Here is a 20,601-nt window from a genome sequence, read left to right on the forward strand (position 1 = left end):
ACAGATGGCACTCAAGTAAAATAGTGACCACTGAAAAGCTCTGCAATCAGAAATTCTCCCCAGGTTCACAGAATGAACAGAATAATAGAGGGGGGGGGTAGAGAGGCCAGCATTGATGACAACCTGCAGCTGCCCTCAACCAGAGGCCTGGTGGAATAACTCCGTCTTACAGGCCCCGCGAAACTCTTTAAGGTCCCTCAGGGCCCTGATGTTATTAGGGAGAGCTTTCCACCAGGCTGGAGCTAGGGCCGAAAAAATTATGCTGGCTTCTGTTCTAGTTCCAGTGAGGTGTAGTGGTTAAGACTGGTGGTTTGGAGCTGTGGACTCTGATCTGGAGAACCCGGTTTGATTCCCCACTCCTCCCTGAGTGGCAGATGCTAATCTGGTGAACTGGATTTGTTTCCCCACTCCTACACATGAAGTCTGCTGGGTGACCTTGGGCTAGTCACACTCTCCCAACCCCACCTACCTCACAGGGTGTCTGTTGTGGGGAGGGGAAGGAAGGGTGATTTTAAGCCGGTTTGATTCTTCCTTAAGTGGTAGAGAAAGTTGGCATATAAAAACCAACTCTTCTATGAAGTGGTGGAGGGTCGGGGTCTTTGTCAAAGCATTGCCAGCACTGTCCTGCAGTGACAGTGCTGAACAGTTTAAAAAAATAAAAACAAAGTCTAATGGTGAGGGAGCCTATCCAGTGTTGACAATCGGTCAATGCATCCTTGTGCAGGGTGCAGTGCAGATAGCATTGAAAGAGCTAACTGGAAGTCCTGTGGTGGCAAAGCAAGGCATTTTCATCAAGCAGCTGAGCCACAGAAGGCCAAAATCACATCGAGAAATGAGTTTTGGAGGACAGGTGGATATAGCCAGGCTTGTTCGCATCCTATCCACCTTCAAAGTTGTTTCCCTTCTCCTATGCTGATGCAGCACCATGCCCAGGAAAAGGGTATGCACGTAGCTCCCTAGATAACTTGTCATAAGCAATCTACCCAGCAACCTTGAAAAACATCTTGGAAATTATGTTGCAAGGACCATCCCCTACATCCTGTTCTAGTCGCCCACATCCTGTTCTGATCACCCAGCTGACTATGCCCTCCCCTCCTCATTACTGCCACAGCTTATGAGCTTGATGGGGAGGGAAAGCAACCATTAGAGTCCTGTGGTAGTTGCACAGCTGGCCAAACATAGCTGAGCTCCCTGACTGTCTTTATGCGTTATCTCAGTGCATCCCAGAAAATGAGAAGGCCCAGCCAGGGAAACTAGCTATGTTTTCCCAGTTTGGGAGAATGAACACATGAAGCTGCCTTATACTGAATCAGACCCTTGGCCCATCAAAGTCAGTATTGTCTACTCAGACCAGCAGCAGCTGTCCAGAGTCGCAGGTAGAGGTCTTTCACATCACCTGCTTGCCTGGTCCCTTTAACTGGAGATGCCGGGGATTGAACCTGAGACCTTCTGCATGCCAAGCAGATGCTCTACCACTGAGCCACAGCCCCTCCCTCACACAGGTGGATCATAAGGCAGAGAAAGATAAAAACACAAAGGTCTGTCAGCTACCTGTACTGTACAGTTAGAGCAGTACAGTCAGGAACAGAGTATTGGTAGGGATAGGCAGGCAGCACATGCATTTGCTCCAGGCGGGTGGGCAAATCATTAGGCTAGGACAAAACAACCATCATGGAACATATAGCCAAAACCCACTACCAACAAACCTCCTCATCACAAAACTACTGTTCCCATCTGTGGCAGGCTACTTGAAAATGACTCACCTGGTGGGGCAGGACATGCTCCTGGCCCAGCACCAAAACTCACCTGGATGGAGCAGGTGGAACCACGGGCAGAAGGGGGTGGCCAGGTGGCCTCAGCAACAAGGCAGCTTTAGCAGTCTGCCACAGGGATGCTCAGAAGACATGGAGGTAGCAGGTGAGTCTGGAGGTGGGAGTAATGGCTAATTGGGCTAGGGTTGCCAGCTCCGGGTTAAGAAATATCTGGAGATGTGGTGGTGGTGGGGAGCCTGAGGAGGGCAGGGTTTGGGGAGGGAAGGGACTTCAATGCCATAGAGCCAAAGCAGCCATTTTCTCCAGGTGAGATCTATTGGCTGGAGATCAGTTGTACTAGCAGGAGATCTCCAGCCACCACCTGGAGACGTATGTTGTCAGGGTTACTTTTCAAAAGGACCCATTCAAAGGCCAGTGTACCTAGAACAGAGATGTCAAACTCAATTGTTAAAAGGGCCAGATAGGACATAAATGTCACTTGGTCGATCTGGGCCATGTCTCACCAGCCCAAATTGAGAGTGGTGGTGGTTTGTGGCTTATGGTTGCCAGGTCCCTCTTCGCTACCAGGAAGAGGTTTTTTGGGCGGAGCCTGAGGAGGGCGGGGTTTGGGGAAGGGAGGGACATCAATGCCTTAGAGTTAAATTGCCAAAGTGGCCATTTTCTCCAGGTGAACTGATCTCTATTGTCTGGAGATCAGTTGTAATAGCAGGAGATCTCCAGCTAGTACCTGGAGGTTGGCAACCCTAGTGTAGCTGCCTCTGCTGGCTCGCAGGCTGGATAAGAGCCCTCAAGGGGCCGGATCCGGCCCTCAGGTCTCATATCTGACACCCCTGACCTAGAAAAATGGTGTAATAAGAGAACCAGTGTGTTTTAGCACAGCAGTTCTCAAACTTTAGCACCCTAGGGACTCCACTTTTGATTTACAATTTTTCACAGACCCTACAGCAAAGCCCTCCCTCACCAGCCACTGCCTTGTGCTGGACAGACCATTTTGAAAGTGTGTGAGAAGCATGGCACGATCCGTGGAGGACTCTAGTACCCTGAGAACAATACAGTGTGAACTAAATTGGTTATACTTTGAAAATAGGTTTAAAGAAAATGTTTGTATTGCCTGGACATGGCCTGCAAGTTCAGGTCAGAGGACAGTTGATTCTGAAGGATGACAACACAGAAGGTCCAGATCCAAGTTCCAATAAACCTCACTCCTTGATTGGAAGAGACTTTGCACCGGTCACAGCAGTGAACATCTTTATCGGTTAATAATTTCTAGCCAGAGGCTGACTGGACAGGGATGGGAAGAGATCTGGAAAAGCTTTCACAGCTGCTCCAGGAGTCAGACCGGTTTCACACTGAACTTGAAGTTCTGGTATTCAGTTCAATGGCTAAGTTGAGCCAGCGTAGTGTAGTGGTTTGGAGCGGTGGACTCTGATCCGGAGAACCGGGTTTGATTCCTCACTCCTCCACATAAGTGGCGGGCGCTAATCTGGTGAACCGGGTTGGTTTCCCCCACTCCTCCACATGAAGCCATCTGGGTGACCTTGGGCTAGTCACCGCTCTTTCAGAGCTCTCTCAGCCCCACCTACCTCACAGGGTGTCTGTTGTGGGGAAGGGAAGGGGAGGTGATTGTAAGCCGGTTTGATTCTGCCTTAAGTGGGAGAGAAAGGCAGCATATAAAAACCAACTTCTTCTTCTTCTTCTAATATTGTCTATGGTATCTTTCTATCCCTACCCTTGAAATCAATTGCAAATAGAGTGAACACCAGTTCAATTTTATTCTTGGAATCGCTCTGTATCAGGGCTGTTATCTCTTTGGTGCCACTCCAAGTTCCTAGGGCTGAGCTATTTGGCCCAGTAACCACCCAGTGTGTTTTTTGGTGCGTGCTCTGAGGTGACTATGGGTGCCAATGACTGTACAAACCCACACCTTCAAAAGAGGGGAAGCTGCTTCTGTTCCCTTCCTCTGAGAGTCCTAGCCCACATTCCTACAAAACCGAAAGGGCTCCATCTTCACTTTAACCAGACAGACATGGATGGGTAGTGCAAAGGACTCATGGACCCTTGGGAGTACCTTCAGAGAGCCGACCCCTCTCCCAGTTTGAGAGTATTAGGCCATTTATGCATGGCTGTTTCCTCATGGTCACCCCACCAACTACTTTGGGGCTTTGCTTTGATCATAAGAACGTAAGAAAGGCCATGCTGGATCAGACCAAGACCCATCAAGTCCATCATACCACTCACACAGTGGCCAACCAGGTGCCTCTATGAAGCCCACAAGAAAGACGAGTGCAGCAGCATTGTCCTGCCTGTGTTCCACAGCACCTAATATAATAGGCCTGCTCCTCTGATCCTGGAGAGAATAGGTATGCATCATGACTAGTATCCATTTTTACTAGTAGCCATGAATAGCCCTCTCTTCCATGAACATGTCCACTCCCCTCTTAAAGCCTTCCAAGTTGGCAGCCATCACCACATCCTGGGGGAGGGAGTTCCCCAAGTCAACCATGCGTTGTGTGAAAAGAAACACTTCCTTTTATCTGTTTTGATCATGCTTGCATTTTCCGACTGCCAGAGGTCGCCTCACTCTCCCCGCACGTTTCCCCCCACGTTTTCTGGATGCTGGCGAAACACAAATCCAGAAAACGTGGGCAAAACCCGTGGAAACGTGCGGGGCGAGTGAGGCGACCTCTGACGGTCGGAAAATGCAAGCATAATCAAAGCAAAGCCCCGAAGTAGTCGGCGGGGCGACCGAGAGGAAACAGGCATGCACGAATGGCCTTAGAATGAAAAGAACTGGTTCAAGCGCATGTGCTTCAGTGAAGTGCATTATGTTGTGAGAATGAAAAGGATTGTTGTGAGAATGAAATGGAGGAGGGAGGATTATGTATGACCGGTTGAGGTCTAATCTATAATATGTCCTTCATGCAAACCCGCAGCCAGCATGAATCAACTATCACTGGAAAAACAGGCAAGTTACCATTATTCACTATGCCACAATACTGATAAAATTCTCGCTGTACTGAGCAGAGGAAGGACTCCAAGGTCGCTGTGACCTCACTGAAGCCCAAACTGTTCAAGCTCTGAGTGGGGAATCTGTCAAAGGAAACGAAAGTAATGTTACTGCTCTTTGTCCTGTGGCCAAGTCCACTCCTTCAAATGAAACTCAGCTGTATGCATAGAGCTTTTATGTTTATAATAGTTTCTCCTCCCACTGAAACTGAGAAATAGTTTCTCTCACCGTTTTGTTTCCCACTCCCTCTTCTGAACCCGTTGTTTTCCCCATCTCTAAATAAAAACTATTCTTTTCAAGTGCTGTTCGGGTTTTGAATGGGACATCCACAATTCTGTGACCGCTAACCTGGCCCTTTTAAGGCTAAAAGACATTTGTTGCTGTTTTTTTTTTTTTTTTTAGCAAGAGACAAATATGACTCTCGCATGCCTGAAAGTGCATCTGTCTCTCAGAATCAAAGAGGTTCTTTCCGCCTTCCAACTAACACGGCGTTTCCTGATTCCTGCCACATTCGATATGCTGTGAAAGAGAGCCAAGAAGCCTATCTGGGGTCCACCCCAAATCTCAGCCTTCCCTGATGGGATTCAAGCCCTGTGAACACACATCAAAACATCATGTTAAGCCCAGCCCAGCCCAATAAAATTTAAATGGATTAGGCAATTCGTGGAGGATGGGTCTATCAGCAGCTATTCGCCATGGTAGCTAAAGAGAACCTCAGTGTTCCAAGGAAGTATATCTTACAGTACCAGATGCTGGTTTAAAAGAACAGGAAGTAGGTAATGTGAAAAAAAAATCTCCTTTGAAATGGTTGCCCCTCAGAGCAGAGAGTGTAGTATAATGTTATAGAGCGTCAGACTAGGATCTGGGAGACCCAGGTTCAAATCCCTACTGTGCCACAGCAGCCAGGGGTGACCTTCAGCCAGTCAGCCAACTTATCTGACAGGGTGGTTATGGGATAAAACGGAGGAGAACAATTTGATGCTGCAAGCCGCTTTGGTTTCTGCTGAGGAGAAAAGAAGTGTGTAAATATTTAAATCAATAAAAGAGGGTGTCTTACAGGCAAATGGCCTGTCTGAATATAAGGCAGCTAAAACAATGGCCTCTAGAGCAGGGGTCCCCAACCTTTTCGAGGCTGCGGGCACATTTGGAATTCCCACAGAGCATGGTGGGCGCAGCAACAAAACGGCTGCCAAAGGAGGGGGCGCCGGCCACAAAACGACTGCCACAGCTTAACTTCAGTTACACAGTGAAATTCCTTGTGCTGTGGTGGCAGCTGCTGCCAAAGCAACATTTCTTTAAAAATCTGCACAGCCAAACAAATCTCCAATAGTCAATCAGAAACCTCGCTGGGCAAAATCCATGTCTGGCCCCACCCACTCCCTAAAAACCTTTGGCGGACACCGGAAAAGGTGTCTACGGTCACCATGGAGCCCGCTGGCACCATGCTGGGGACCCCTGCTCTAGAGCATCTGCTTTGATTGCAGAAGGTCCCAGGTTCAACCCCCCCCCCCATCTCCAGTTAAAAGACTCAAGTAGGAGGCTATGTGAAAAAAGACTTCTACCAGAGGCATAGTCCGTCGGAACAGACAGTCCCTTCATGGATAGACCAGTGGTCTGGCTCGTAACAAAGCAGCTTTGTCTGGTTTTGTGCTCCTACATATTATATTTATGCTCCTGCCTGAGGTGACAGGTGCATTGTACCGAGGCCATGTGTAAACTCCTTTATTTATTCATGTTATTTATCAGCTTCCCAGTGAACTGGCCATATAAGATTCTGAGGAGGTTCCAACTTCATTTTGGAGGGCAGACTTATTCCAAGCCGAGTCTAGGGAAATTAATCTGCATCAAGCTGTGATGTGCACTACTGAAGCCGCCTTGCCTCTTCCACTCCCAACAAGGCACCTGGTCAGCTCACAAGGCCCCGAGAACTCCCTCCCCCAGGATGTGGGGGTGGCTGCCAACTTGGAAGGCCCGAAGAGGGGAGTGGACATCTTCATGGAGGAGAGGGCTATCCATGGCTACTGGTAAAAATGGCAACTAGTCATGCTGCATACCTATTATCTCCAGGATCAGAGGAGCAGGCCTGTTATATGAGGGGCTGTGGAACACAGGCAGGACAATGCCGCTGCAGTCGTCTTGTTTGTGGGTTTCCTGGAGGCACCTGGATGGACACTGTGTGGACTTGAAGGGCCTTGGACCAAGGGGCCTTGTTGGAGTGGAAGAGGCCAGGCCGCTTCAGTATACAGCTGCCCCATGCATAAGAACATAAGGAAAGCCACGCTGGATCAGACCAAGCTGGATCAGACTGAAGTGCCCCAAATAAAGGTATTTTACCTGTGGCACTATGAACTGCCCGTGTACATAAACAGGTGCAGGTTTCCTCCTTTTAGACGTGACTGACACCCGTTATCTAGGCAAAGGAACCTTCATGTATCAGTAAAAGAACTGGCTTATTGCAGAACTGTTTGTTTGCTTGGTTAAAAATGAAACCATGGGAAAAGAAGAAATGTATCATTATTGAGGGATTCTTTCTGCAGTGTTAGAAAAGGGCAAGAGTCCAGTAGCACCTTAAAGACTAACAAAAGTATTTTCTGGAAAGAAAATATTTTTGTTAGTCTTTAAGGTGCGACTGGACTCTTGCCCTTTTCTACTACTGCAGACAGACTAACATGGCTACCCACTGTGAATTTTCTGCAGTGTGACTCTCTGGGGTCTCGGCTGGAGAGATTTGATCCCGGCTTGTACGTTTAAACTTGGCACCATTACACAGAGCAAACTGTAAAGTACTTTCCCAACCTCCAGTGCGTTATTCTTGATCAGATCTATCTGAGTCACGTTTTTTTAGGCACTGCAAGACCAAGCCCTTGGTCTGCTCCAGCGTGGCTTTCCTGATGTTCTTACGCACGGGGCAGCTGCACATCGAAGCAGCCTGGCCTCTTCCACTCCAACAAGGCCCTGGGCCTAAGACTGGAGAGATACCAGACAAGAAAGACTGGATAAATAAGATGCTGGAACTGACTGAGATGGCAAAACTTACAGCTTTAATAAATCAAAATGATAATGTACAATTTTGGGGGGGAATGGGAGGTGTGGAGAATTTATTGTGAAAATCAATTTTTAACGGGACCATTTAAAGGATATTCTTTGATCTAATCCCTTATCTATAGCCTGCTATAAAGCCTGCTATATAAAACAATATTAACATATGTTAATAGATATTATAACATATATAAAACATATAACATAATTAACATATATAAAACAATATTAACATATGTTAAACAACAATGGGATTAGCTTCGTTAGCAAAAGATTTAAAAAAAAATTTTAGTTGGAAGAGGGGGAGGGGGAAGTCACCTTATTGTTGAATTGCAATATTATTAGTTTTTCTTTTTATTATTGTTACCATTATTTTTAGTATTGGATTTTGTTTCATATGTTGATATATTGAATGAAGAAAAAAAATAAAAATTATTTAAAACAACAACAACAAGGTCCCGGGAAGCAGACCCCTGAGCAGAGGCGGCTTCCCGGCGGAAGAGCGAGGACCCCCCCCTCCCTTCTCCACCCCGGCCCAGCCTTTCGCTTTCCTCCGCTGCGGGGCGGAGCCGGCAGCCCGGGTTAGTTTCGCTTTCGAAGCCCCGCCCGCCAGCTGGGGGGGAGGCCCCGCCCCTTTCCCCGAAATGACGCGGGCGGGCGGAACGTGGCTGGCGCCTTTTCCAGGGGCGGAGGCGAAGGCGCGATGGAGGGCGCGCGGGCAGGCGGCAGCTGAGCGGCGCTCTCCCGCTTTGGAGGAGGAGGTGGTCTCGCGACCCAGGTAGGACGGAGGGGGAAGGCGCACGCGCGCTCTCGCTCGCCCAGGCTGGCCCCGAGGAAGCTTCTTGGAGAGGGCGCGGAGGCGCGCGCCAAGGGGCCACAGGCTCTCGCCTGATCCGCCGCCGCGCATTACACTAGGGAGCTGTGGCTCACGAAAGCTCATGCCCTGCCAGAAAATATTGTTGTGAGTCTTTAAGGTGCTGCTGGACTCTTGCTGGACTCTTTCCTACTTTATGCTACTGGACTCTTGCTCTTTTCTACTTTGAAAGCTCATGCCCTGCCAGAAAATATTGTTGTGAGTCTTTAAGGTGCTACTGGACTCTTGCTGGACTCTTCCCTACTTTACTTGAAGGTGCTACTGGACTCTTGCTCTTTTCTACTTTGAAAGCTCACGCCCTGCCAGAAAATATTGTTGTGAGTCTTTAAGGTGCTGCTGGACTCTTGCTCTTTTGCAATGCCTTGTTTGCGAGCCCGGGCGGGAGTTGCAAAGGGGGTGGCGGGGGGGGGGGAAGACACAAAGGCGCCTCCTTCCCAACCCTGTGCAGAGTTACTCCAGGTTGCAGCGGGCCTCGGCTGGGGTTGCAAAGGGACGGCCGTCCTAAAACCCAACACGATAACGGGAGGGCCGTTGCGGAGTGGCGCCTTGAAGGCCAGCGATGCTGCTTGAAAGGGCGAGCTCGCGCAAGACTGCAAGTGGCTACGGGAAGGGGGACGTCGGCGGGAGTGATCCTGCCTCGAGTTACGCCGTTAGCGTAACGCCCCTTTTGCAGGGTTGGGCGTCGGAACGGTGGGAAAGCGTGGCTTGGCCCCTGTGGAAGGGCTCTGGGGTGGCCTGAAATGTCAGACTGCCTGTCCTGCTTGCAAGAGGGACAACTCCTCGTCTCTGTAGAGCTTTTTGCTTGGCTAGATTGAATGCTAACCCTTCTATGGTAATGAAGGGCAGAATTCTGAATATACCATACTCAGACAGGATCTGCCCTTGCTCTTCTGGCTCTATTGACTCATTAGCCCATGCCCTTTTGGAATGCCGCCTTTACGAGGAACTTCGATTGCACTATATTTCCCCCCTTTTAATATACAAATCCAATGCCTCTGTGACTGACATAATGCCTTTTTTACTAAGCGACATGGACCCCAAGGCTACATTGTCAGTGGCAAGATTTGTTTCAGTCCTTATATCCCTCCAACACTAGATAGATGCTGCTCAAGAGCAATTGATCAAGGAGCTTCGAAGGGATAAAAGGAAAGGATTGCAAGAGGGTGTTGGATTCTGGTTCTTTTTTATTCTATTTTTTTTGGTTAAGGAAACTCTTGTGGTTTGCACCTCCCAAGAGATGCCTGACTTGCTCTTGGAAAACCTCTTCCCCGCCGCCCGCTTGATCAATACGTGGCCATCCCAGAGGGAGTTGTTGGGTTACTCCGCCGTAGTAAAAGTAAACAGGAGCCGTATGGTTCCCTAAAGGCCATTCCGGATGGTCGTCATCTTGTGGCAGCAAAAGAAAACGGGGATCCAGTGGTTCCTTAAAAGAGAAAACCGTGTATTTAGTGTTTTTGTAGGCTGTTCGTTTGCAAAAGAAAAGGTGCCGTGCTCCTACACAAGGTTGCACTCCCTTCCAACAATTTCCCCCGCAGGACTTGGGAGAGCCCTCCATAAAGGTGCCAGTCCTCAATACCAGTGAGTACCATCACAAAAAAGCCCGGCATCGATTTATATGGTGTGGTTGGTCTCAGGTCCCAGTGGACTCCTGTTTTCTTCTGTTTTTGTTAGGCTTTAAGGTACTGTTTTTTTACATTGCTAGCAGAGGAAGGCACTGGCAAACCACCTCTGTTAGTCTCTTGCCATGAAAACCCCAAAAAGGGGTCGCCATAAGTCGGCTGCGACTGGACGGCACTGTACACACACACAGTATTTTACATAACTAGTGATGCCGTAGTTGGTCTGAGTAACGTCCATGAGGCGACTTCAGGTTTACTTGCTTCGCAAGATTTGGCCTGCAAAGAAAAAAAAAGGACAGCAGTTTTCCACCCCAGAGTTTGCAAACTTGCTCAGCCGTTCAGTGAAAATTGGTATTTTTTTTCCTGATTTTGATCACTCTATTATGGGATCAGCCCCAGCGTCTGCTTTCCAATCGGTTCCAAAAGACCATGGATTTGCCATTGACAAGGGCATTGGAAGTCTTATCCAGAACTGAGACCACACTTAAAGTAGTCTTCAAAGTATAGGGCAGGACATTGAGGAAACCACCAAGGCATGTAATGCTTCAAGGACTAATAACTTGAGCATGGTACAATGGTTGCTTTATCAGATGCATGGTATAGTAGGTGAAAATAACCCTGGTTGGTTTGGGTAACCTATGAAAGGTATTTAGGTAGTGTTGCCAGGGTGGGCATAAACTCCCATGTGATTCTTCCTATTTTGGATAGGTGTTTTCACAAAATCCAAGCACAAACTGTGGTTTACTGTCCATGTGAGTCCTCCTTCCTAGTGACTTAAAGCATTTTCCCTTTTTAACCCTAGGACTGGTGGATTAGGAATATGGAATTTGTACTGTTTTGTAGTATATGGAAAGTATGACTTCCAGTGGTTTTTTAAAATAGAACTGACCACATGGGTCTTTATTTTTATTGTTTTAGAAATAATAGTGGCTCTCTGGATATAATCAAGATGGATTCCCCCCTTTTAAAATAAAGTATTATTTGACTATTGAATGTATTATTTCATTAAACTTTATTAATATATTTGATGACAATCCTTTAAAAGTAAGTAAAGTGATTTCCAACATAGATTCAGAAATTAATCCAGGAATTAACAAACGAGGTTTTGTGGGAGGGGCTTTGGGATCTCATTGTTGGAAGGGTTTTAAATTTGAAATGCCTGATATTTTCTAATACAGATGCTTGAAATTCTTTACTTGCATTAACTTTTGTAGCAGTGTTATGAAAGTTTTGGTTTGCTTGCTAGAATCATATATAAGCGAAGAAGTAAAAAAAGAGGGACGTTGCTTCACTCTATTTAAAGAATAGATTTGTTTTATTTCACAAAATTGGCTTAGGTTTAAAAAATTTGATTACAGTTTGTTCCAGTTTGGGAAGTAACCAGTGGTGTGTTTTTCTTTTTTCTTTTTTTGCATTATTGCAAAATAGACCGTTCAGTGTTGTTTCTATAAATACCGTAAGTGTTAAAATGTTCAACTTAAATAAAAGTAAGCAGTGAACTCAAAACAATGTTAACTGACTGTCCAGTATCCTCGGGGTGTGTGTATTTTTTGCATATTGCACAAATATTGGCATTCTGTACAGTTTTCCTTCCATATAATATCTGGAAGCTCTTACCTAGCCATGTGATACCCTGGGGAAAAAACTGGACATTTCCCTCCTCCCTTGCCTTTTTTCAGTTTTTCTGGAAGAAAAAAATTGGGGGCAAGCACTGCAAAGAAACTTCAAGTAAAATGCTTGTTAAGGCAAGTTTTTCCCCATGCAAAACATATAGAATGAAAAGTCTGAGGACTTTCCCCATTTTTCCAATGGAAAAAAATGAGATGTTTTGGAGAGCACTGGAGAAAACCTCGTATTAAGTATTTTCTCTTTTTGCTTGAGAAAAACATAGAGTTGCAAAGCGTTTAATTCATTCCCCATGTTTTGTTTTGTTTACTGCAGAAGTTGTTTTCTGCCTTCAAGGTCTAGTTTTTCCTGTCTGAGATGGCAAAAACTAAAGATACATGAGCTACGGTGGCATAAGAACACTTTCTGAAGTATATTTGCAGTTTTTCTTACAGAAAGTGAAAATATTTATTTAAATTTCATAAATATGCCAAATAGTACAATTGTATGTGCTGATTGAGTTATCAATTGTGCATTTTATGTTGTTCAACCAAGAAAAAAATGCTTACTTAAAATAGGAAAGTAATTATTGCATATATTTAAATTTCCCCCCAAATTTTCATTTTTTTCTGGGGGAAAACCAGCAGAAAAGTGTTATTTTCCCTTATGGCTTCAAAAGTTCTGGAAATTTTCCATCTTGACTCTTAATCTAAATCATGGTCACTTAGAAAAAAACCTTTACTTTTTTTACTGTTTTGTTCTGAGTATGTTAGTAGTGTCCAAAAGCCTTCTGTCTTCTCAGCCTCCTAAGCTGAAGATCAGTTTTCTGCTATTAATGGTAAACAAGGGCGTGCTGTGATCGGTATGAGGTTGTTGTCTAATGCCCCAGTTCCACCAGCACAGCGATCCTCAACCTTTTCGAGTCAGTAGACACCTTTGGAAACCTGACCCAGTGTGGTGGGCACAACCACAAAATGGCTATCGCAGGAGGCTATCCATAACTCTGATTGTAACTCTTCAGAATTTCAGACAGAAGCTCTGTTTAAACAGGATGTTTTTTAATGAACATGTTTAAAAATATTTTCTGGCCATGCACACAAGTTTACACATTGAGGCAGCGAAGAAACACTCATCTGACAGTATCTGTCAGACCTCCAGTTTCCAATCAGAAGATCTGCTGTCTCCATTCATTTTCTAAAAACACTCGGTGGGTGCTAGGATAGGTGTCAGTGGGGGCTCAGCACCCACAGGCACCATGTCAAGGACCCCTGCACTAGCATGTCTTTTACAGGTGGCTTGTGAAAATGCACCTTTCAAAAACGTTTCTGTACTACAAGAAAATTAGTGCGCTAAACCAAGACTTTCTAAGCTTGATATCAGCTTTTCAGAGAGATTGATTGCTTTTCGTTAAATAGGAGCCCCAGTGGCACTTCAAAGAGTAACAAAATTTATTCTAGGATAAGCTTTCCTGACTCACGGTGTGCTTCATCGGATTCACTCGGTGCATTTCACGAGTCCATTCTATCCTCACAATTGGGCACCGCCCTGTAAGGTCGGTTGGTGAGAAGAACTGGCCTATGGTTACTCTGTGAGCTTCCCTGGCTAAGTTGGAGTTCAACCCTGGCTCTCCCAAATCCTAGTCCGGCACTGTACCATGCTGGCTCCCCAAAGCTCTTGTATGGGTATACAATTTGATCCAAACAAGCTATTGAGTGAACTGAGAATATGGATCCTTTACTGGGTTCTACTTGAATGCCTGCTACTAGTGCTACCTGAAGATGCTCGTTTTAGTAGCTGTATCCAAATGGAAAAATGCCAGTTGCATACAGGTGAAACCATGAAGAAAAGACTTTGCATTCTTTCTTCCTTGATAGCTTGATAGAGCCAGCATGGTGTAGTGCTTAAGAGCGATGGTTAGGCGCGGTGGACTCTTAATATGGAGAACTGGGTTTGATTCCCCACTCCTACACACGAGGCGGACACTAATCTGGTGAACTGGGTTTGTTTCCCCACTCCTACACATGAAGCCAGCTGGGTGACCTTGGGCTAGTCACAGTTCTGTGATAACAGTTAACCGTGTTGATTTAGATGTTTAGGTGGAATGTGTAGTCAGGCAGTCATGAGACTTGATCACTTCCACATGTGTGGGTGGGCGTGCATGTTTGAATGTACTCTCATGCAAAAATCTTTCAGATGTAGTGTTGGCTTTGTAGAGTGATTTGCTTGCTTTTAATGTGTCAGTTAGCAAAAAGTCAATTTCCTAAGAAAACATGGGATATGTGAAAGGGTATTTACAGCAAATCTGAAATAGATTCGGTTTGTCCCAATAGTAATAAGAAGAGTTTATTTTTATATGCCGACTTCCTCTACCACTTAAGGCAGAATCAAACCGGCTTACAGTCATCTTCCCTCTTCCCCCCCCCCCCCCCAGCAGATACCCTTTGAGGTAGGTGGGGCTGAGAGTGCGTGACCATCCCAAGGTCACCCAGCTGGCTTCATGTGTAGGAGTGGGGAAACAAACCCAGTTCATCAGATTAGCCTCCACTGCTGATGTGGAGGAGTGGGGATTCAAACCTGGTTCTCCAGCTCAGTCCGCCTCTCCAAACCACTGCTCTTAACCACTACACCACACTGGCTCTCCTGGTTCACCTGAGAGGAGTTTAAAACAAGCTTGCAAATAGCTGCAGGCCCTCAGGCAGGGGCACTGTATCATAAGCGTCGTCCCCCCTTTGGTGGTCACAATTAAATTAGGTAGATGGGTAGATGTAGGCAAGTGGGCCATGATTTCCCCCCCAGTTTACTAGCTACTTTTGGAATCTTATTTGCATGGCTGATTGAAAGTTTTTGGTGTCTCCTGACAGTGCCAACCTAAGCAAAGTTATACCCTTGAAGTTAATTTTCTTATAAAGGTGTAACTCTGTTTAGGTTGACACTGTTAGAACAACATATGTTAAGATAGTCCTGAAAGCATAGGTTGTATTTCCTCCTATCAGTAATTTTTTAAAATAGATTTTAGAGTAAACACACACAAGAAGCACAGCAACAAACTATTAATCATAATTCCAGTTAAGTGTTGTTTGGTATTTCACTGTTGTTTTTTCCTGATGAATAGCCTTTGGACTATAATGTATCTTAAATAGAAAACTATCTTTAGAAAGATTTTTTCCTCCAAAGGCATTTTATTTTAAAAAATCCAATTTAAATAAAAAAATCTGATTTTTTTTATTTTTTTTTAAATCATTTATTTTTATCCACCCTGGTTTGTATGGATATTATATACCCCAGGGGGAAAACCCTACCTCTGTTTGTCTCAGGAAAGTACTTTCAATATGTACTATCATTTGATCAGAACAGTCCTATACTTTCTCCCCCATCTAAAGCAGTCTTATAAATGCTGGACATTTAAAGATGTCTGGATCTGTCCTTGCTGCTTAGTTTCACTTTTGCAATAGGGAATGTTTGCTGCTCTGAAACATGGAATGCAATACATCCATCTCCTGGTCATGTAAAGGCCTGTTTCGTAGCATAGCTGTGCTGCACAGGAGGTTTTATTGAATTCCTTGCAGTTGGTCCTTCACAAGTGGAATCTGTTGCCCCAGCAAGAGAAGTCCTTTTCAACCAAAATCTGTCTTGGGTGTCACTGCCATCAGGGTGATGCCATGAGGATGCTAAATCACTTTGCAGTTCCCAAAAGTGCTCTGTCATTAATTCCACTGATTCTTCAACTTGAATATTTTATTCTTTAATACATTTCCCCCCAGTAAAAATGTAATTAAATAAGAAAAACAAAACAAGGGCAGGTTGTTGATCACTTCGTGTTATGGCTTCCTTCCTGTGGGAACCTTGCTTCTTTTTGTGCATTATCTGGCTAGCCTGGGTCATCTGTTGATAGCAGAATCAGCACGCAGTGGTCTTCAGATGAGTTTCTCTGCTCTTCAAGTAGTTTTGTTTTTTTCACTGGTGAATACTCTTGGTATTTTAGGTGGGAGTCATTGTTGCATTAAATCTCTATTTCCCCCCCTCTCCTCTGTCAGGATGGATCCTCTCAGCTTTACAGATCCCTTTGCTTACGCTGAGTTCATGAAAACGCAGGGAAATCATGACTTCAAAAATGGGAACTATTCTATGGCCATCAGAAAGTATGACGAAGCAATACGCTCGCTGGTTTGTTCTCATCCAGAAGCACGGTAAGTTTTTAAGAAAATGATTTGTTACATTTATACCCCACTTTTCCCCCCAGTGTGGACCTGAAACTGCTTTTGACATGCTTCAGTAGTAGTTAAGACCTGTGTGAAAATTCATCCTAGGTCAATTTTATGTGTATTTCCTTTGGAGTAGGAGAAAGCAAGTCCCTAGCATCTTTAGGCTGTAAAGAACATCATTAACATTGAAGTTTAGTAGGCAGAAGAATGCAGGGGACACTGGGACAGGGTTCTGTTGTCTCCTTGAACCGTGTTCCATACATACCTAAACCAGGAGATTTGTCAGCTGCCTTCTGCAATCTAGGAGATAAAGGGTAGCATAGCTAGAGTGAAGACAAAGTTTTATCTCTTTGAACTCATCTCTTCTATGCAGGCCATTATACATCGCTATATTAAGGAACATGGAAGTAGGCTGGAGTGCTATTTTGTTTTCCCTGTAAATATGCTCACAGTCCCTGATGCTTTCTGTAAGGTTTATTAGGGTATATGGTGATAATCTATACACATCTTGGGCATCGCTTGATTTGAGTACAACATTTTATGTGTAATGTTTACAGCGGAGCAGATTGATTTCAGTTGCCAGTCCTGCAATCCTAAACTGCATTGTTCCATTTTACATCCATTGACGTTACTGAGCTTTGAAAAATGCAGCTCTGCTCAGAAGAAAGAAAGCATCTTCAGTTGGTTGATCTAAATAACTTTTTTTGAAGCTGCTTCCTCAATGAAGGTGCATACTAATGGGCTGCTATGAGTATAAAATGTATTGCTTTAAAACTGAGCCCAGCCCTTGAACAACCCGAGAGAGCGTGCTGTAGGTTTTTAAGATATTTAACTTTATGAGTGGGCTCCAGCCACTTTTTCAGCTGCTGAAAAGGGAATTGGGGGGGGGTCCCTTTTGACCACCAAAGAATGTTATGCTGGAGATCATGGGACCTACAAGGACAAAAGTCATGCATGTGGTAAGGAGAGGAATTGGGTGGGACTATATGAAAATGCAGGCTGGATCTAACACAATATTTTTACTGTTTTAGTATCATTATATATGATACTTTTCATTTTTAGGTAAGGTAATGCTTGTGCTCTCAGGTAAGAATTTTTGAAAGACCAGCTATGATTTTTTTCCCATTTAGGTGCTGGCTGGAATCAATACCATAGAAAGGTCTCCTTTATTACAGTGTTCCTGTCTGCTTTCATCTTTCCCTTTATTATATATCTTCCCTGCCCTACAAAACAGTAAATACTCTCAGTCAGAAGCAAGGGTGGGTATTAGTTACTGGAAAGTGAATATCCATGTATTTTGATTGGTAAGTATCGTCATAAACACCTGTGGAGTACCAAATCAGTGCAGCAATCAGATAATTACTAGGCTTAAAACAAGAGTAAAAGTGCAGCCAGCTGCCTCAGTGAATCACTTTCCAGTCCCTGGCCTGCAGTTCAAGCCAGTGCACGAACTGTTGATCTCTATGACTTTTAAAGTTGTTTCCTATGCAGAGAAAAGCAGCCTTCTGCAAGAGGGCGGTAACTCCAGCTTTAAGGGTACACATTTGCATTAAATCCAGAATTCATTTTAAACCAGATTTTTTTTAAAAATCATTTTATGGCTGCAAATTAAAAACAAAACAAAAATCTGTATCCACCCTGATGGTTTGCCCGCAATTGGGCTTTTTTTGTTTTGTTTACTATGGGACTGTTGTAGCTGAAGTATCAGCTGACTAGCTCAAATTTATGTGTGGAATTCAGTGCCTCCAAACATGAGTTTTTGGTTCTGATTTCTCGCTTGCAGATTTTGGTCCAAGGAAGACCTACATTGCTTGGCTTTACTGCCTGAATGATTTCCCAGCCTCCAAACTTCTTTTATCCCCAGCCACTTCCTTTTCTGCAAATGCTACATTAGGACCAATTTGGGGGGGGTTTCTCTTTTTTAAAAACTCATGGCTGTATTCTGATGTCTGCATAAACCCTGGTTAGTCTAGCACATGCTCATAACAGATGGGCAGCCCATTCCTGGGGGCGGGTGGGGTGCATTTCAGCGGCGGACAAGAACAGCGCACCCACGCTGCCTCCTCAGAGGCTTCCCAGCCCCTGTGAAGATAAAAATGGTATTTAAAACACACACACACACAAAAAGGAAATGACGCCCCATAGAGAACAGCAAGGCTATGACACCAAAAAGGGTGTTGTCACAATGCCACTGTGTGAGGGGGCCGTTCCTGGAGCGAGAGCGGTTAGGAGGCTGACTAGCACCAACTCTGCCCCTGGGAACACCTCCCCCACAGTGGCATGGGCGTTCTCTTCTGGGATTTAGTTCCCAGAGTAACTGTGCTGGCGGTGGGGGGGGGGCGGGGGGCGGCAGAGCTCCCCTGCTCCTGGACACTGCCGTTTTTGCCCCCGCGCTGGTGTAGGTGCCACTCTATTCTGTGGCAAAGTGGCATCTATGCCAGCATGGGGTCACACTGGCTCCTAAAGAGATCTCCCCCCATTTCAGGAATGGGCTCTACGTTTTGTTCATTGACCTAGTTGGTCCGTGGCATGCCGTTTCTAAGCAGAATCCCTGGATGTTGTTTTGACCCCCTTTGTATTGCCCGGCTGCCAGTGGAATCTTGCTATGTACGCCATCCATTTGATGTTGGCAGGGCAAGCTAAGTTGCCTCCCTTGTCCGTCTCAACTGTCAGCTGCCCTCTCCTCTCCCTTTCTTTCTAGCTACTTCACTGCATTCCTTTAACTTTTTTTTACTCTTGAAATGCACAGGTCTTTAATAGTCCTTAATCCTTTATTTCCTTCCATTTTATCATAGCGTAGAAGCCCCGGGGGAAAAAACATAATCATGATGGGTTTACTTACTCGCTCCATCTTGTGATATAAGGGGGGGGGGTAAGTGAGAACCATGGGGAAGAAGGTATGGCAGTAGGTGGGTTGTGAACTACTTTAGACTGTAACAATGTTCTGTGTTGCTTGGATTTATGTTGTATACATTAGCAAACTACATAAAAGTATGTGACTAAGTGAGATCTTTTGTTCCATTGCCATTTAAATAATTTCCCCTCTGGAGCGGCTTGAAGCTGAAGTCCTGCTTGTGAGTCATTACTAATAGGGGAGGGTATGTGTGGGTTGAGAGAAGGGAGAAAAGGGGTATTTCATGAGAAAGCACTGTTGATAGCTAAAAAAGATATATTGTGCTGCTCTGTATGCTGGTGGTGCTCTTGACTAAACTGGGATTTCTGCATTTAAATGTAACAACAAATAATTTAATACGAACCACAGTTAACAAGTCAGCTACAAACTGTGGTTTAGAACAGGGATGTAAAGTGTCAAATGTTTAAACCAGGGGTCCCCAACCTTTTTGAACCTGCAGGAACCTTTGGAATTTGACAATTCCAAACTCCTGCTGCAGGAGGCTGTCGGAGATTGAGGTTATATGTAACTCTTAATAGTAACCCTTCGACAATTCAGGCAGAGGCTCTGTTTTAACAGGACACCTTTTAATCTGCATAGCCAATCCGAATCTCTGTTGGGCAAAAACCCCACCTAGTCCTGCCGACTTTCTAAAAGTACTTGGTGAGTGCCATGACACCCACAGGCACCATGTTGGGGACCCCTGTTTTAAACAATAAGGATTCATTGACTAGCAACAAGGCTTAGCAAAAAATGCAAACTGCAATCGTGCTGCAAAGGTATGCAAATTGTCAAAAATAAACAGCACTGGCCTTAACCTAATGAACTACATCCTACTTATACACACAGTGTACTTTTTGACAAAAAGGGTACAGTATACAGTCCCCGTCTCAGCGGTTCAGCCAAAATGCGGCTTGTCAAATATTACGATCCACCGACCGATGTAAACATCAAAAATTATTATTAATGCGAGATAGGATCCAGTTAATCCTATTTCAATTATGATTTTCTTCAGTCACATTCAAAAAATCGCTGGTAGGGATCGCTGCTAGCCCTGACCTGGATGGCCCAGGCTAGCCTGATCTTGTCGGATCTCAGAAGCTAAGCAGGGTCAGCCCTGGTTAGTATTTGGATGGGAGACCACCAAGGAAGTCCAGGGTTGCTACACAGAGGAAGGCACTGGCAAACCACCTCTGTTAGTCTCTTGCCTTCAAAACCCCATAAGGGGTCGCCATGAGTCGGGGGCGACATGACACACTTTACACACACAGGGATCGCTGCTGCAGGAAATCGCTCAGTTGACATCCGTGCTTCAAGTCATAAAGTCACATTTCAGCAAGCTTGTATTTCTCTATAAATCTCCGGAGGTGCACATTAGCAGCCTTCCATTCCGGGCGAAAGAGCTCAGACTGTCCCTTTAAATCTACAAAGAACGTGACTGTAGAAGTTGGGCCCTAGAATACTTCTCTGCATCAGCCACTGTATTTGCATCTGCAGTTTAGAGTCGGCGGATTCAAATCCGTTTATTGCTCGAGCTCATGGGATGTGGACTGTCACTTTAAAATTTAAGATGTGATCATAGAAATTGGA

The 20,601-nt window shown here is 45.1% G+C and overlaps 1 protein-coding gene across 1 annotated transcript in view; it reads left to right on the forward strand.

Moving 5' to 3' along the window:
• The first annotated feature begins 15,951 nt into the window (after positions 1–15,951).
• The window catches only part of TRANK1 (tetratricopeptide repeat and ankyrin repeat containing 1), a 48,329-nt gene continuing 43,679 nt past the window's right edge, over positions 15,952–20,601 (forward strand). Inside the window, exon 1 of the mRNA XM_056857053.1 lies at positions 15,952–16,103. Within this exon, the coding sequence (XP_056713031.1) occupies positions 15,952–16,103 (152 nt within the window). The remainder of the gene's footprint in view (positions 16,104–20,601) is intronic.

Source organism: Euleptes europaea, chromosome 11, assembly GCF_029931775.1.
Source record: "Euleptes europaea isolate rEulEur1 chromosome 11, rEulEur1.hap1, whole genome shotgun sequence".
NCBI lineage: Eukaryota > Metazoa > Chordata > Lepidosauria > Squamata > Sphaerodactylidae > Euleptes > Euleptes europaea.